At 33.7% G+C, this 14960-nt stretch overlaps 2 protein-coding genes across 2 annotated transcripts; both read left to right on the top strand.

Moving 5' to 3' along the window:
• Positions 1–2760: 2760 nt before the first annotated feature.
• LOC145612778 (MLP-like protein 31) lies at positions 2761–3801 on the top strand. Its single transcript, XM_081668067.1, has 2 exons — positions 2761–2947; positions 3533–3801. Exons 1-2 carry the CDS (start codon positions 2761–2763, stop codon positions 3799–3801), a joined length of 456 nt encoding a protein of 151 aa, XP_081524193.1.
• A 3214-nt stretch (positions 3802–7015) lies between these two features.
• On the top strand, positions 7016–11085 carry LOC145612415 (F-box/LRR-repeat protein At4g29420-like). The gene is made up of 2 exons (XM_081667791.1): positions 7016–7475; positions 9780–11085. Exons 1-2 carry the CDS (start codon positions 7031–7033, stop codon positions 10658–10660), a joined length of 1326 nt encoding a protein of 441 aa, XP_081523917.1. The 5' UTR covers positions 7016–7030; the 3' UTR covers positions 10661–11085.
• Positions 11086–14960: the final 3875 nt, after the last annotated feature.

Below are 14960 nucleotides of genomic sequence, written 5' to 3'. Positions count from 1 at the left end.
TTTTCATATTGATAGTATACTTGATAAGTGGCTTAGATGGTGAAATGGTTATTTTTGTTGTAAGAGATTGAGGGTTCGATCCCCCTTAACCTTATGTTTTATATTCAATAATATTGGTTGCTTGGGTGATGTGGCATTGTTTGAGGGATGATGTGGCATCATGAGACATAGGGATGATGACGTGGAGCAACAAAAAGGGACTGCGTGGCACATCGACGTTCTTAGGAACGCCTTTTAATATATAGTATAGATATGAGCAAAAAATATTAAATGAGCAAAGGATAACCTGGATACACCTTACACGCAGGTGTATATAATTTTTTTTTACAATTTTATAATGTGAAAAGGGTATATATTATGGTTAAAGAGATTAACATTATGTAACTAAAATGCGTAACTATATGTATAATTGTTTTTATTTATTTATTTATTTTATTTTTTTTAAAAAAAGATTATATGAATATGACTCATCATAATAAGACAATGCCCTCCAAATTTATCAAAACCGCCATCATTTGATGTAAAATGCCAATCCTGCCCTTACTAAATCCTAACCCATTTTCCTCCATTTTTTCGCAATGACCTCAAGTAACGACGACAGCGGCGGCGTGTCCTCAAGCAGCAGCGACATAATGGGTGGAAAAAAGGTATGTTTGGCGATTTTTCATTTTTTTCTAAAAAACTCCGGTGGCTGATGTCGGAGATGAAAACCGGTTGCCAGCAAACGGTAACCGGCGACCAAATCCGGTTGACCGCAGCCGGCAACCGGTTTTAACCTCCGATTACCAGCCACCATTTTTATTCTTTTTTTTAACATTCTTATTTGATTGTAAGGTAACCAAAGGCCACAACGGTAATCGGAGGCCAAAACCGGTTACCGTATAATTGGTTTTTAACTCTAGTTGACCGTCATCAGCCAGTTTCTCCGATTAATATTTCGAATTTCAACCACCGGAAGTTGGTGTCCCCGGTTCATTTTCCGTCGAGCCGTCTTTATCACCATCCATTTTTCCTTGACATTTGCCCTCGTCGTGTCTATCCGTAGGGCTGTACACCGGTCCAAAATCGGACCGGACCTGGACCGGACCTGTTGGGACCGGGACCTGAATCTCTATTTTTCGAGGACCGGGGACCGACCTGAATCAACAGGTCCGGTTCCGGACCAGACCTGGAAAAACAGGTCCGATCCGGTTTTGGACCTGATTGGACCTGCTTTTTTTTTTAACTTAAAAAAAATCAATTTGAAAAAAAAAATAATACATGTTAACCAATTTTAACTGGTCTATATTGCTATTTAATATTAATTTGAGATTGTTCTTCTTTCAAAAAACATAATTCAGATTCAACTTAAAAAATTAAAAAAAAAAAAAAACATTAGGAAGCAACGAAGCAGTTAGCAGGCAGCAGAATTGCAGGAACTTAGCCCAGATCTAGGTCGTCGGAATCGTTAGAGAACTTGGAGCCACGCGTTCTGGTGGTCGCGGTCGTTGGAGCCACGTAGTCTGTTGGCCGTGGTCTTTACAATCGCGCGATCTGGTGGCCTGTAGTTTGCGTGCGGTGACTTATACAATCGAAATTTTATACAGTAGGGGCGGTTTTTGCACTGGTTCCTGGCGGGCAGTGGGTGCCTGGTGGTCGTCTGAGGGGCAGCCGTGCAACGTGAGGGCGTGACCGACGAGGATTTCGGCTGAGAGCTTGAGAGGCTATGAGAGTCAGAGAGTTAGGGACCTAGGGTTAGAAATGAACTGATTTGTTTTGATTTTTTAGAAAAAAAAGAAACTTTTTTTTATTTAAAAAACACAATTTTACCGGGTTTCAGGTCCGGACCTAAAAACCCCGGTTTTAGACCTGATCTGGACCGGGACCGGAATCCTTGAATTTCAAGGACCGGGACCGGACCTGAATCTACAGGTCCGGGTCAAGTCCGGTCCCAACAGGTCCGGGTCAGGTCGGTTTTCAGGTCCGGTCCTGTTTATGTACACCCCTATCTATCCGGTGTCGAAGGTAGTGGTTGTAATGGTTGTGAATAATGGATTATTGTTAGAGAAAGAAAATATGAAAAAAAATGTAAGGGTAAAATTGTCCGTTTGCTTGAAATGATGGTGGTGGCGATAATTATGAAGAGCGGTATTTAGCATTTCACTTTTTGTATATACAATTTTTTTTTTTTTTTAGGAAAAAGGGTATGTATTATCTTTATTGGTAATTAAATCAGACGACATTAATACACACAAAGAGAGGATCCTCCGCATGATCATGCCTAGACTACACGTTTCACAGGGCACCACCTAGCACGATCTAGTTATACTCAAGTCTTGCCCATTTGTTGTTTGAACATTATCAAGCAATCTAGATCAAACACATTATCAACCAAAAAAGTCAACTCATGACAAATTAATTATTACTTCCTCCGTCCCTAAATTACATTCCTACTTCTAGCATTTATTTCTCACATAATAGAGAGAAGTATGAATGTAATTTAGGGACGGAGGGAGTAATATACTCATGAACCCAAAAAAAAAAAAAAAAAAAAAAAAAAAAAAAACCAAAAAAGTCAACTCATAACAAATTAATTATTGTTAGTATATTCACGTAAATTATAGCCTCAATATACCTTATATTAATCAATTGTTTGGACAAAAAAAAAACACACACACACACATTCAATTATATGCTTGTATATACTTGTAATATTTAAGCATCTAGGAATATAAATTCTAAAGCCATCCATAATTGTAAAATTAATTTGTTTTTCAAGGAATGGGAATTAGAGGAAAGCTTGAAGTTGAAGTTGAAATTAAGTTTGATGGAGATGTATTTCGTCAACTTTCTGGTCAAAATCCAGAACTTGTTCCCAATATCACTCCAGATAAAATACATACTTGTGATCTTCATGAAGGAGAATTAGGCAGGCTCGACTCTGTCATTTCTTGGTATTATACCATTGGTAATTTCTACTCATCCTTATTCATATACTTCGTAATAATTGTGATCATACATTCAATTCATATAATCTATGCATATCATTTAATTTACTTTCTTGTGTATGTAAATTTAAAGTTATTACGTTACAGGTCATACTTTTTATTTTCTTTCAAATTTGTTGTAACACTTTAACTTTAATTTTGTGATACTGTATCTCCATTTCATAATTATGTCAACATTAAGGGCATGTTCTCTTACGTTGAAATTCAGTTCAGTTCAGCTGAGTTCAGTTCAGTTCAGTTCAGTTCAATTCAGTTCAGTTCAGCTCCTAATTTCCTTCTCTTATAAAATATTCATTTCAGTTTAGTTCAGTTCAGCTGAGTTTAGTTCAGTTCAGTTCAGTTCAGCTGAGTTCAGTTCAGTTCAGCTGGGTTCAGTCAATGAGAACAGGCCCTAATTATGTCACCATATTATTAAATCATTCATTAAATATATAAATACACAAAATGATGTCACAATTATTAGTAAAATTTGTAAATAATGTCAAAATTTTGATACTAATATAGTCAAGTAATATATTAATCAGTATATGATGCATGAATTGCAGATGGGAAGAAATGTGTTGCTAAGGAGATAGTTGAAGTGATAGATGAAGAAAACAAATTTGTAAGATTCAAAATTATTGAAGGTGATCTCCTTGAAGAGTTCAAGAGCTTAACAATTAGTATTCATGTGATTCCTAGAGGTGAAATAACAGTTGTTAAGTGGAATGCTGAATTTGAGAAAATTGCTGATGATGGGCCTTACCCAACCCAAATCATTGACTTCTGCATAGGTATTACCAAAGATATTGAGAGGCATCATCTCAATGCATAAGCACTAGGCTATATATGCATGAATATTTCTAACCTTTGTATGGTAAATGAAGAATCTAATATCATATATATATACTTCATTCTCTTTAAGTTGTAACACTTGGGAATTTTTTTGCACGACTCATGTTCTCTCATGATTAACTTTTTGGAAAAATTGCTTGGAATAATCCCACCTGTGGGTCGTCCGCTAAAAATAATCTCACTTTTACCCCCCCGATCTTTTTTAATGGTCCCTACCGTTTAGTTAACTTGTTATAGCAAGTTATTTGAAACGTGTCGACACCCGATTAGTCCAAAAATTAAAATTAAAAATATTAAAAAAAAAAAAAGGTTAAGAAAAACATTAATTAATTTATAAATCACCACCAGCCAAACCACCTCCCCAGCTCCCCTACCACCGGCCCCTTGACCCAGGAAGCTTGTTGTCCCACAAATCCGACCACCTCCATCCCCTATTCAAGCTTGCTGACCACCCCTATCCCCCTATTCAGCTCGCTGATCACCCCCATCCCCCGTCCTCTTCTGGCCGCGCCGACATCCCCGTCTTCCTACGACCGTGCCGACCTCCCCGTCCCCTAATTCCAGCCTCGTTGACCTCTCCTTCCCCGATTCCGCGTTGAGCCCAATTTCTGGTGGTTTTCGAAGGGTCTTGAGTTAATGGGTTAATGGGGTTTTGGAGTTGGGTTGGCTAGGTGGGATTCCGGTCAGCACTGTGGCGATGGTTTCAATTCTGGGCGGGATGGTGGTTCTAGGCTTTGGGTTTGGTGGTGGGGATGGTGGTGGCTTAGGTGTTGTTAGTTGGTGGTTTTTTATTTATTTGTAAACTACTTTTTTTTTTTATAATTTTGACCAATCAAGCAACTACACGTGTCAATTAAACTTTTTTTAAAAAAAGGAAAATTTGCTCAAAAGGACCAAGAAAGAGGGCACTTTTGTTCAAAAGAACCAATTAAGCCAAAAGTTGTTTAAAAGGACCACAAAACACACTTTAGGTTGTTGAGTGGGACCATGTTACATTTACCGGCAAGTCAACGCCGGAATCCGGCGTTGACCATCACGTGCTTGTCACGTGACTCATTAAATTGGGTCAAATTTTTATTTTTTTTTCCTCCTTTTTTTTCCATTACTCTTCACGAATTCCCCCCAAAAATCACCATTTCCCCCAAATTTTATAATTCTTCTTCTTTCTCTCTCCTCAATGGATAAACCCTAGATTTTGAACAATATGCAATTGCGCCCTCTTTCTGCTAACAATTTATCCAGAGCGCAATCGAGGAAAAGCGGAACAAGGCATGTGTTCTGATTTTGGTTGCGATTTGTCGAATTTAGGGGATTTTGCTTGATGTTGTACGTTTTTGTGTTTCAAATTTGGATTTGCAGCAACATGAATATGAGCAAACTGAAATTGCAATCAATTGCAAATATGGGCAAACTAATCAGTGATCAATTCAAAACAGCAAAGTTTGCCCACTAACAATGGCAAACAAGAGGAGTAAATGCCATGAATATTGCTTCTAGAGTAAGAAAGGAGGAGAGAGAATGGAATTGAAAAGGGTTAAATTGGGGTTAATTGGAAAATTAAAGGAAAATTGTGGAAAAAGGAAAAAAAAAAATTGGTGAAATTAACGAGTCACGTGCCATGCACGTGATGGAGGCGTTGACTTGCCTACTTGCCTGAAAATTGACCTTGGTCCCCCTCAACAACCCAAATTGTCTTTTGTGGTCCTTTTAAACAACTTTTGGCTTAATTGGTCCTTCTGAACAAAAATGCCTTCTTTCTTGGTCCTTTTGAACAAATTTTCCAAAAAAAATTACCTACACAACCGGTTCCAGGTAAAATGGGACCATTAAAAAAATATCGGGGGTAAAGGTGAGATTATTTAAAAATAATCTAAAGGTGGGATTATTTTTAACGGACGGCCCAAAGGTGGGATTATTCCGAGCAATTTTTCCTAATTTTTTTTTTGTTGATTTCTATGTTAAGATTAAATTTAGTCATGTGAGGTTTTATTAGATTTCTTTCTATTTATATATATATTTTACAATATCAGATTATTATAAATTTTTTTGCTTTTTTTTTTGGATCAATAGATTAGTAACATGTGTCTGGTAACCTATTATAATAGGTTATCAATATCGCTAAAGCTAAGACTTTTTCAATAGTAATTCAAAACTGGAAAAGAAAATCAAAGTAGGATTATTAAAAACAATTTTTCTACTCCCTCCGTCCCAAAAAGAACGACCCATTTAGCCAAAACTTTGTCCCAAAAAGAATGACCCATTTGCATTAAAACACCCACCAATTTGCTACAATATTTGTGCAAAATTAGCTTCCCCATATAAAAATTTGATTTTCCATGTTATTTTATTACTTTCTCTCTCTATTTTTTTACAAACCCCATGTAAATTTATCTTTCCAATATACTTTTACTTCTTTTTACTTAAATTCCTTAATACCCGCGTAATCAACTTAAATGGGTCGTTCTTTTTGGAACGGAGGGAGTATTAATATCACATTCATTAACACATGTACAGTTAAGCATTAGTTTGCGTAATACTTCATTTGTTCACTTTCAGTTGGAACACTTCTAATTTTACACAATTCACATTCATACAATACTTGACCTTATTTATTGATTGAATTTATTCATCAGCAAGGGTGGAAATAGTGGAAGTCAAAGTGTTAGAACCAAAAGTGAACGGAGAAAATACAATTTTTTAATTGGTGCTCGTATATTGATTATATTAAGGAAAATGTTATATATAGCTTTAAAGATTGCACATAAGAAGCTAAATAAGGAGAGTTTTAGAAAGAAAGAAAGAACAAAAAAGCCATTAACTACATTAATTTACATGTGTTTTGGTCATGAATTTTAAATTTATACTTTATACAGTTAGGCCTTGTTCTCTTCACCTTACAAAAGTAATATTAAGTAAAAATAATTCCAGTTCTGTAAAAATAAGTTTAGTTCAGTAAAATTAAATTCCGTAGTTCAGTAAAAATAATTTCAGTTCAGTAACAATAAGTTGAGTTCAATAAAATTCAGTTTTCTTAAAGCAGAATTATAATAGAAATTCAGTAAAAATAATTTCAGTTCAGTAAAAATAAATTATGTTTAATAATATTCAATTTAGCTAAAAATAAGATGGATAGAATAGGCCTAAATTTATTTATTTGATGTAATAGTAAGTTAGTAACCACAATTCCACACAACCCAACATTCCCCGCCATGGACAATCTCCCTCCACAACTAATCCTCGAAATCTTCCACAAACTCCTCAACTCATCCGATCTAATTCGTTGCAGACTCACCTGCAAAACCCTCAACTCTCTCTCCTACGGTGTCACCTCCATCAACCTCCTCTGTTCTTACACCCACTACACAAAATCACGATCTCAAGCTTCAACTCTTCAATTCAAATCCAACTTCACTCGCTTCATTCTCGGACTCCCACTTCTCAACTCAATTACCATTGGAGTCGATGAATCGCTCCAGAGTTTATCGTACGATGACGTAGAGGATGACGATGATGATCTTTATTTGACGGATTCTGAGTTTGTTTCGGTTTGGTTGGGTCAAATTGGTGATCGGTTGAAAACGCTGTCGTTTTTGGATTTCTGGGTTCAGTCTTGTTGGAGACGGTCCTTTGTTCTTTCTTTGATCTCTCGCCATTGTGAGTTATTTTGGTTTTGAGTTTTGAGTTTAGAGTTTAATTGAAATGGGTTTGGTTTTGATTGGATTATTATGCTGATTGTTGTTGCTAATAGTTAATCTAAATTATGTTACAGGTATATTAAATATAATCAATTGGAAATATATTTTACAAAATTCTTACTTTGTTGGAATTTGATTGCTTTATTTTGGTATATTTAGATAAATTAGCTCATATTTTTAGTTTAGTTAGTTGTTTTTGACATGTTGATTATATGCAGTTTTGGGGAAAAATAATCGGAAAATAAAACTTAGATGTTAATTTTAAATCTAGTTAATACTAGTATATGCTTTATTGCTTCGATTGGGAATATTCTGAGTAGTCTGAGAAGGCATTTGATAAGGTGAAATACAATTTCAGAGAGAAACTATGATAACTAAAAGTCTAAAACCTTCATTTCGATAATTCGATTCAAGTATCCGTGTTGGAATCTCGACACTCTTGACTTGGGTAAGTGGGTATAGTCATGTAGGGAGGAAAGTTAGGCATTTGTAAATGTATAACATTGATTAAAATATTTTTAAAATAGAGAGAGAAAAAAGGAGAGATAGGAAGAGAGAGGTCTGTGGGTGGACCCCACCTATTTTTTGGTCGGATTGTATCACGTGATGGGGGACCACATGTTGATTGTTCCACTAAATGTTTATATGGTACTATTGGATCCTCAGTGGTACTATTTATGCATAAATTTTGTACAACTGAATGCATATATAATACCATTATGTGCATATATAGTATCACTATATATTCAGTGGTACCATTTGATCATCCAATGATACCAGGATATACATTCGTTTGTATATATGTATAATTACATGAATACCCCTTGTTATGCATTTGTAAATGCCTAACTTTCCTCCATTTCTAGTTCCTCGTCGTGTAGGTAATAAATTTTCTCATGAGATAGCCAGGTGTGACACTTGAAAACTTACCACTGCCCAACATGAGAATGTGAATATGAATGTGACTAACATAGGAGATATGTACTCATGGGTGTAATGTAATACAATAAAGATGCCTAGTCACTTTACCTCGTGTCGTTGGTTTGAACCTAAATGGTTGATGCGATCTAGTGACAACCTTAATTTTTCACGGCTACAAAAAAGGGGTGATAGTGAAATTCAAGAAGGATATACTCCGTTTGTACTTTTATCTCATATGCCATCTAGAATCTAGATGCATATATTAGCCGTATCTTGCCCAGAAAATTTTTAGGCTAGGATAAATATACAGGATTAGAGGGTGAACTAGGTTGAGGGGTTTGCGGGAACTTGGCAGAGAGATGAGTGTTGGCAATACTCCATGGTAGGATAGTAAGAAAATTTCTTTTTATAACTATAAACCAATTCTTGTAAATTTGGTGTCCACCTAAAGTACTTGTAATGCCCTTTCTTTTTATGTTAATATGTACTTTTTTTTTTTAAAGTGGTTGTTATAGGTGTTTTTGAAATTGAAGCATGTATCACATGCATTTAAATCTTGTAGAAATTAAATAAGCTATATTGAGTTGGAGGAAGGTGGGATGTTAAGTTTTAGAGGTTGCATTAGCAGTCCTAAGCTATTGTAATAGGCTCTCTTCAATTATACTCCTTGGTAAGGTGCATGACCAACCAAATACAGTTGATATCAATTATGAAATTTGCTAAACTCTGTAATTTACAAGCCTGGTTATTGGTTAGCATACAAGTTATAAGTGAATTAGATAGGTGAAACTGGTGGTTTATCTTTGACGCGTCAATATTTACCTGTGTGAATTTGGTAAATGCTGTCTGGAAATTATATGAGCTGTAATTAGATAAGAAGATGACAGAGCTAATATAGAATGTCACAATAGGAGTCCACTCACATAGGGTTATGCTTTTTTAAGCATGAGTATTGACACAAAGTTAATTGTTTTACATCTCTTAGTTTTTACTTGGTTTAACTTATTATCCGGACATCCCTACTTCAATTAACATGTAAAACTCTTTCAATGTTTGAAACAATTTAAATCTCAAGTAGAATTTGCAGGCATAAATACAATTATACAACATAACTTCCTGAATTCCCTAAGCTGTATATACATTTATACTAGGCTCTTTTAAAAATTGATGTACATGAAGGTCATGAACTGTTTTCTGTTCTAGGATTTCAAGACGCATTGTCGATTTCTTTCTGTTACAAATTCGTGTTCCTTCCAACTACGTTTTTCTACTAACTGGATTCTGAAGCCCCTGCATGCATCTCCTTGGGAACTAATGGGCTGTTAATTTTACTGATGTGCAGGCCATAGGCTAAATGAACTTACAATTAAGAACACTTGGTTATCTGTTGATGGGCTGAATGCAATGACTTCTCTTACAAGTCTAACACTTGAAACTGTACGACTTGATGATGAAAACCTTTCAAAGGTAAATGATTGTTTCCCTTGTTTGCAGATTCTGAATTTGTTAGGTGTTGGAGGACTCAAAGAGCCTAAAATTTGCCTCCAAGCCCTTAAGACCTGTCAGTGGACCGTGTCAAATGTTCCTCTTTCTCTGACTATAATTGCACCCAAGATGGTGAAGCTGAAGCTTAAATGTGTTAGGCCGAAAGCACTTGTCCTGGAAACTCCATTGTTGTTGGACCTTGATCTTACTTATGAAAGACCAGACACTTTTGAAGTAGGAGAACTTCCTCACTTGAAAAAATTGCAGCTTGAGTCAAGCAGTCTTTGGACCCTCATTGGCTCATTCCTGTGTTCTAGTGCTGTCAATGAGTTGTTTCTAGAGTCAGTAAAGAGTGTTGAACCATCGGAGGCAGAATATCCAAACTTTGGTTTATTATTTGATGTTTTCCCCTACTTAATCTCTTTGAGTCTGGGTCCTGGTGCTTATGCAAACATGGAGGCTTCTTTTGATGTCACGGATTCATATGGAAGAATAGGGATGAAGAGTCTAAAGGACTTTACAGCATATTTGGTGATCACAGACATTGATCGTGCTATCTCTTTTGTTTCTTTCGTCATAGACAAATGCAAAAACTTGTCTGCAATGTCTTTGCTCATTCATCATGAACTAGATCCTGTGATTGGCAGCAATTTCATCTCAAAATGTGTCGCATTATTTCCCGGAATTCAATGGAAATGGGGATTTTGGAAGGCAGGTAGCAAAGATACTTGGGTCTGATGGTGTCGTGACATTTTTCATGAAGTTGGAACTTGGAAGGTACTAGAACATCCTAGAGCTATTTCAGCACAGCAGGGTTCGGATCACAGTGTGCTAGTGTGGACATGTTCAATTGTTCATGGCTTCATGCTCAGTGGTGATTCCAGGAATTGCTCGTTATGGGTTCGGACTCTCCAAACTAATACAGCGATATCAAATGTCATAATTAAAATAAAATTTGCATTTGTTAATTTGGGTGTGCATAGTACATGTCAATTACAACAACAACAAAAAGTTTAACTAAATGTAATTTTTAATTCTACAAATATTACCAGTAGTATTTTTGTGACAACATTTCCAAACAACTAGATGGGCTATAAGGTTATTAATTATGAAAATTGTATGCAGATAATTAAATTACTTCAAGTCGATCTTTATCTTGTCAATTTATGTGTTTTATTATGCGGAAATTAAACTTGGGAAGCTTTGATTTTTCAATCATTAATGAAGCTCAGACCATTAATTACATTGATTACTATAAGAGATTAGTGAAGCTGGTAAAGATTGGAGGGTTAATTTGTTTTAGTAACACCCTATGCGAAGGGAATGTGGCTAAACAAGAACAAGATGTGCAAGAAAACAAGAGACTCTTTAGGCAACAATGTCTCAACTTCACTAAGGAAATGTCACAAAATCCACAAGTTGATATATGTCATTTACCAATAAGCAACGGTTTTCTCATGAGCAAGCGCCTTTACTAATAATTTTTCGATCAATTTGTGGTGATTCAAGTTTAATTTGTTGTACTTTAATCGTATGAGCGAGTATTATTTGTTTTGTAATTGAATAATGATAATCACGATGTATGCTCAAGACTTGTAATTGAAACCAGTATATAGGATTGCCCATTATTGTTATGGGTGTTGAGAAGGAAATAAAACACTGTTAAATATGTTTGCCATTATTGTATTTTCTTTTAATTATTTTTTTATCCAATTTGCAACACGTAACAAATTTATTTATTTTGAGGTGTCAACACGTAACTAGTTATTTAACTAGCATAGTGCCCGTGCGAAGCACGGTTTATATATCAAATTATTAATTATTAATCTCGTAAGAAAAAAAAACAAAGATAATTCAATTAGTAATAAAGGGCTCATTTACTAATGGCTGATACAAAAGTACATAAATGTAATTTGAATAGTATTTTAAGTTATTAGTATTTGTTTTATAACTACATTTTATTAATTGAAAATAAAGGAATATTGCTCTACATAATTATATAAAAGAAGTATATTCATTCATTTTATATCCCCCGTAGAAAAAAAATTTAAATTTTTTTTGTCATACTTTCTGCTTCGATAGCTACAATATAATACAATGTATATATTTATTTTCACCCGTTGTATTCACCAAAATCTTTAATTATTATTATTGTTATAAATTTAGCATAAATTTTTCTTGGAAAATATTTTACGAAAAATATTGTGTAGAACGGACTCATGTGAGTCCGTTCTACTTACAGGCCCGCGTGCGGCCCGACTATTAATTATCAGTCATTTTTTGATTTTTTTTTTTTTTAAAAAAAAAACGTCTTCCAACGTTCCGCCTTTCTCCTCCTTCTTCTTCCCCACGTTTTCTGCAGTTACACTCCATTACACTCCATTACTCTCAACTTAACTACATTTTCCCTAAAATTTCGCATCACTTCTTCATTTTCTAGCTTATATTTGCATGTACTTAATTTTCATTTTTTTTTACATAAACCCTAATTTCCGTCTTCCTCACCTACATTAATGGCTGGCCTTCCTCCTACTGATGATTTTCCTTTAAAAGTTTATATGAAACGAACTAAACGATCATCAAAACAGCCTCCGAAGATAGTTGAAATGCCAGAAAGGTTAATAAATTTTTTAGTTATTATTTGCTTATTCGTTTTTTATGAAAACAATTGTCAATATTTTTTTTTTTTATTCTTGTTCTTGTTTTGTAGGGATGATTCACAGCATTCTAAGAAGCGTGGTCCTAAACAAGGTTCTAAAAGAAGTCGATCTGTGAGGTGTGATATTCGAAATAAATTCTTTTAAATTCGGAAAAATATTGTTTTGTATATTCAGATGCACGCCAGGTGTTCGATGAAATGTAAATTGTTGTTTTTACTTTGAATATTCTTGTGTAGGATTTTGTTATTTTTGATGTAATTACATTAGTTGTAATTTTGATTATTTTGAGGATTGACTATTATATAGTCAGGAATTATATTATTTATATCAGAAATAAGCATTTTATTATATTATCTTTAATTGTATTATTTTATTTTGCTAGTAGTATATGTTTTTCAGTATTTAGATGTTTTTCATCAGAAATTAAGTTGTTGTTGTCTGTATTCAAATTTATCTTACTCAGGAATTAGCATATCAGGAATTAGATTTTATAGATCAGGTATTATGATATATTATTCAGAAATAAAATTAACACAGCCAGGTTTAATATAAAATTAGTCAGGAAATAGATTATAATAGTCAGGAGTTGTTATACCAATAAAATTTGCAGTAATTAAATATTTGACAATTTATTATACCCAGGAATTACATTATGTTAGTCAGGAATTAGATAGTTTTTGTCAGAAAATAGATATGGATAGTCAGTTTAAAAATAATAATATTTAGATACATTATAACTCGTCAGGTTTTAGATAATATTTGTCAGAAAATAGATAATAATATTCAGGAATAATAATTTCAATATTTAAATAGAGTAATTAAATTTTTACGATTTATAACATTATTCAGTAATTAGCATATATTAGTCAGGAATTAGATAATTATTAACAGAAAATAGATATGGATTGTAAGTTTTAGGATAAAAATATTCATATGTATTATAACTTAGTTAGTTTTAAGATAATACTAGTCAGAATATAGATAATAATAGTCAGGAATAATAATATCAATATTTAAATAGAGTAATTAAATGTTTTAATATTTATAACATTAGTCAGGAATTAGATAGTTCTTGTCAGCAAATAGATATGGATAGTCAGTTTACAAATAATAATATTCACATCTATTATAACTCAATCAGGTTTAAGATAATATTAGTCAGAAAATAGATAATTATGCTCAGGAATTGTAATATCAGTATTTATATAGAGTAATTAAATGTTTTAAAATTTATAACACTCAGGAATTAACATATATTAGTCAGGAATTAGATAGTTATTGTCAGATAATAGATATGGATAGTCAGTTTTAAGATAATAATATTCACATAATAATACTCAGTCAGGTTTAAGATAATATTAGTCAGGAAATAGATAATTAGAGTCAGGAATTTTAATATCAGTATTACATACAGTAATTATATATTTTAAATTTTATAATAGTCAGGAATTAAATGTTTTAAAAGATAATTATGCTAAGAAAATAACATAATTTTTTTCAGGAATATGTGTGTCTTATTCATGTTTTTTATTTTTCAGTGCTCTTACTGAAGATGATATTTCAGACCTTGAAATTGGTGCTAAATCTGGTCCTGGTTATCTTTGTACAATTATGGAAGATTTTAGTGATGAGCAAAAGAAGGATGTTATAGACATTGGTTTTGGTGGATTGCTTCAAATGAATTTGCAGGACAATATCAGTCATCAGTTGTACAACTATATAGTAACTCATTTTAATCCTCATGCTAGAAATCTTATTGTTGGTAAAAAGGAACATGCAATTCATATTGATAGTTCTGATATTGCTGATGTGTTGGGTATTCCTTTTACTGATATACCTGTGAAAGAGATTTCTAAAATGAAGAAATCAATCAATCTTGATGAATATTTGAAGATAGAGTGGAGGAGGTTCTTGGGTTTGGATTTAGAGGATGACTCTGAACAGGGAAATGAATCTGAAGCACAGAATCAAAAGAAGAGGAAAACAGAAGAAAAAGCTGTTCAGGGTAGGAAGAAGAAGAAGACATATGTCAATATTATTACTTATAAGATGATGTTTGAGAGATATAGAGATGGTGGTGCTGATTTTAAAAAGCTATTTGTTATGTTTGCTGTGTCTACGTTTTTGGCTCCAATTGCTGATAAGTCTCCTAATTTTAATATCATCAAGTCTTAGAAGATGTGCGTTTCATTAAGGCTTTCAACTGGGCTGGTTATGTTATGGACTTCTTATGTGCGTCAATAACAGATTTTCAAGCCTTTGTTTTGAAAAAAAAGGAAGGGAAGGAGTTGAAGACAAAATCTAAACAAGTAAATGACTGTCTAGTTGCTTTTGTAATTGCATTTTTACAAAAGTTTGAGTTTGGGACAACTTTACAT

This window comes from Chenopodium album, chromosome 24 (assembly GCF_948465745.1).
Source record: "Chenopodium album chromosome 24, dcCheAlbu1.1, whole genome shotgun sequence".
NCBI classification, from domain to species: domain Eukaryota; kingdom Viridiplantae; phylum Streptophyta; class Magnoliopsida; order Caryophyllales; family Amaranthaceae; genus Chenopodium; species Chenopodium album.
The sequence above is the reverse complement of the archived record's forward strand: the minus strand, read 5'-3'. Positions and strand labels throughout refer to the sequence as shown.

Bases quoted from the DNA above. Each gene is read 5' to 3' on its own strand.
- LOC145612778 (XM_081668067.1), top strand. From the start codon at position 2,761: ATGGGAATTAGAGGAAAGCTTGAAGTTGAAGTTGAAATTAAGTTTGAT. The intron at 2,948-3,532 runs GTAATTTCTACT...CATGAATTGCAG, and splicing joins TTCTTGGTATTATACCATTG to ATGGGAAGAAATGTGTTGCT.
- LOC145612415 (XM_081667791.1), top strand. From the start codon at position 7,031: ATGGACAATCTCCCTCCACAACTAATCCTCGAAATCTTCCACAAACTC. The intron at 7,476-9,779 runs GTGAGTTATTTT...ACTGATGTGCAG, and splicing joins TTCTTTGATCTCTCGCCATT to GCCATAGGCTAAATGAACTT.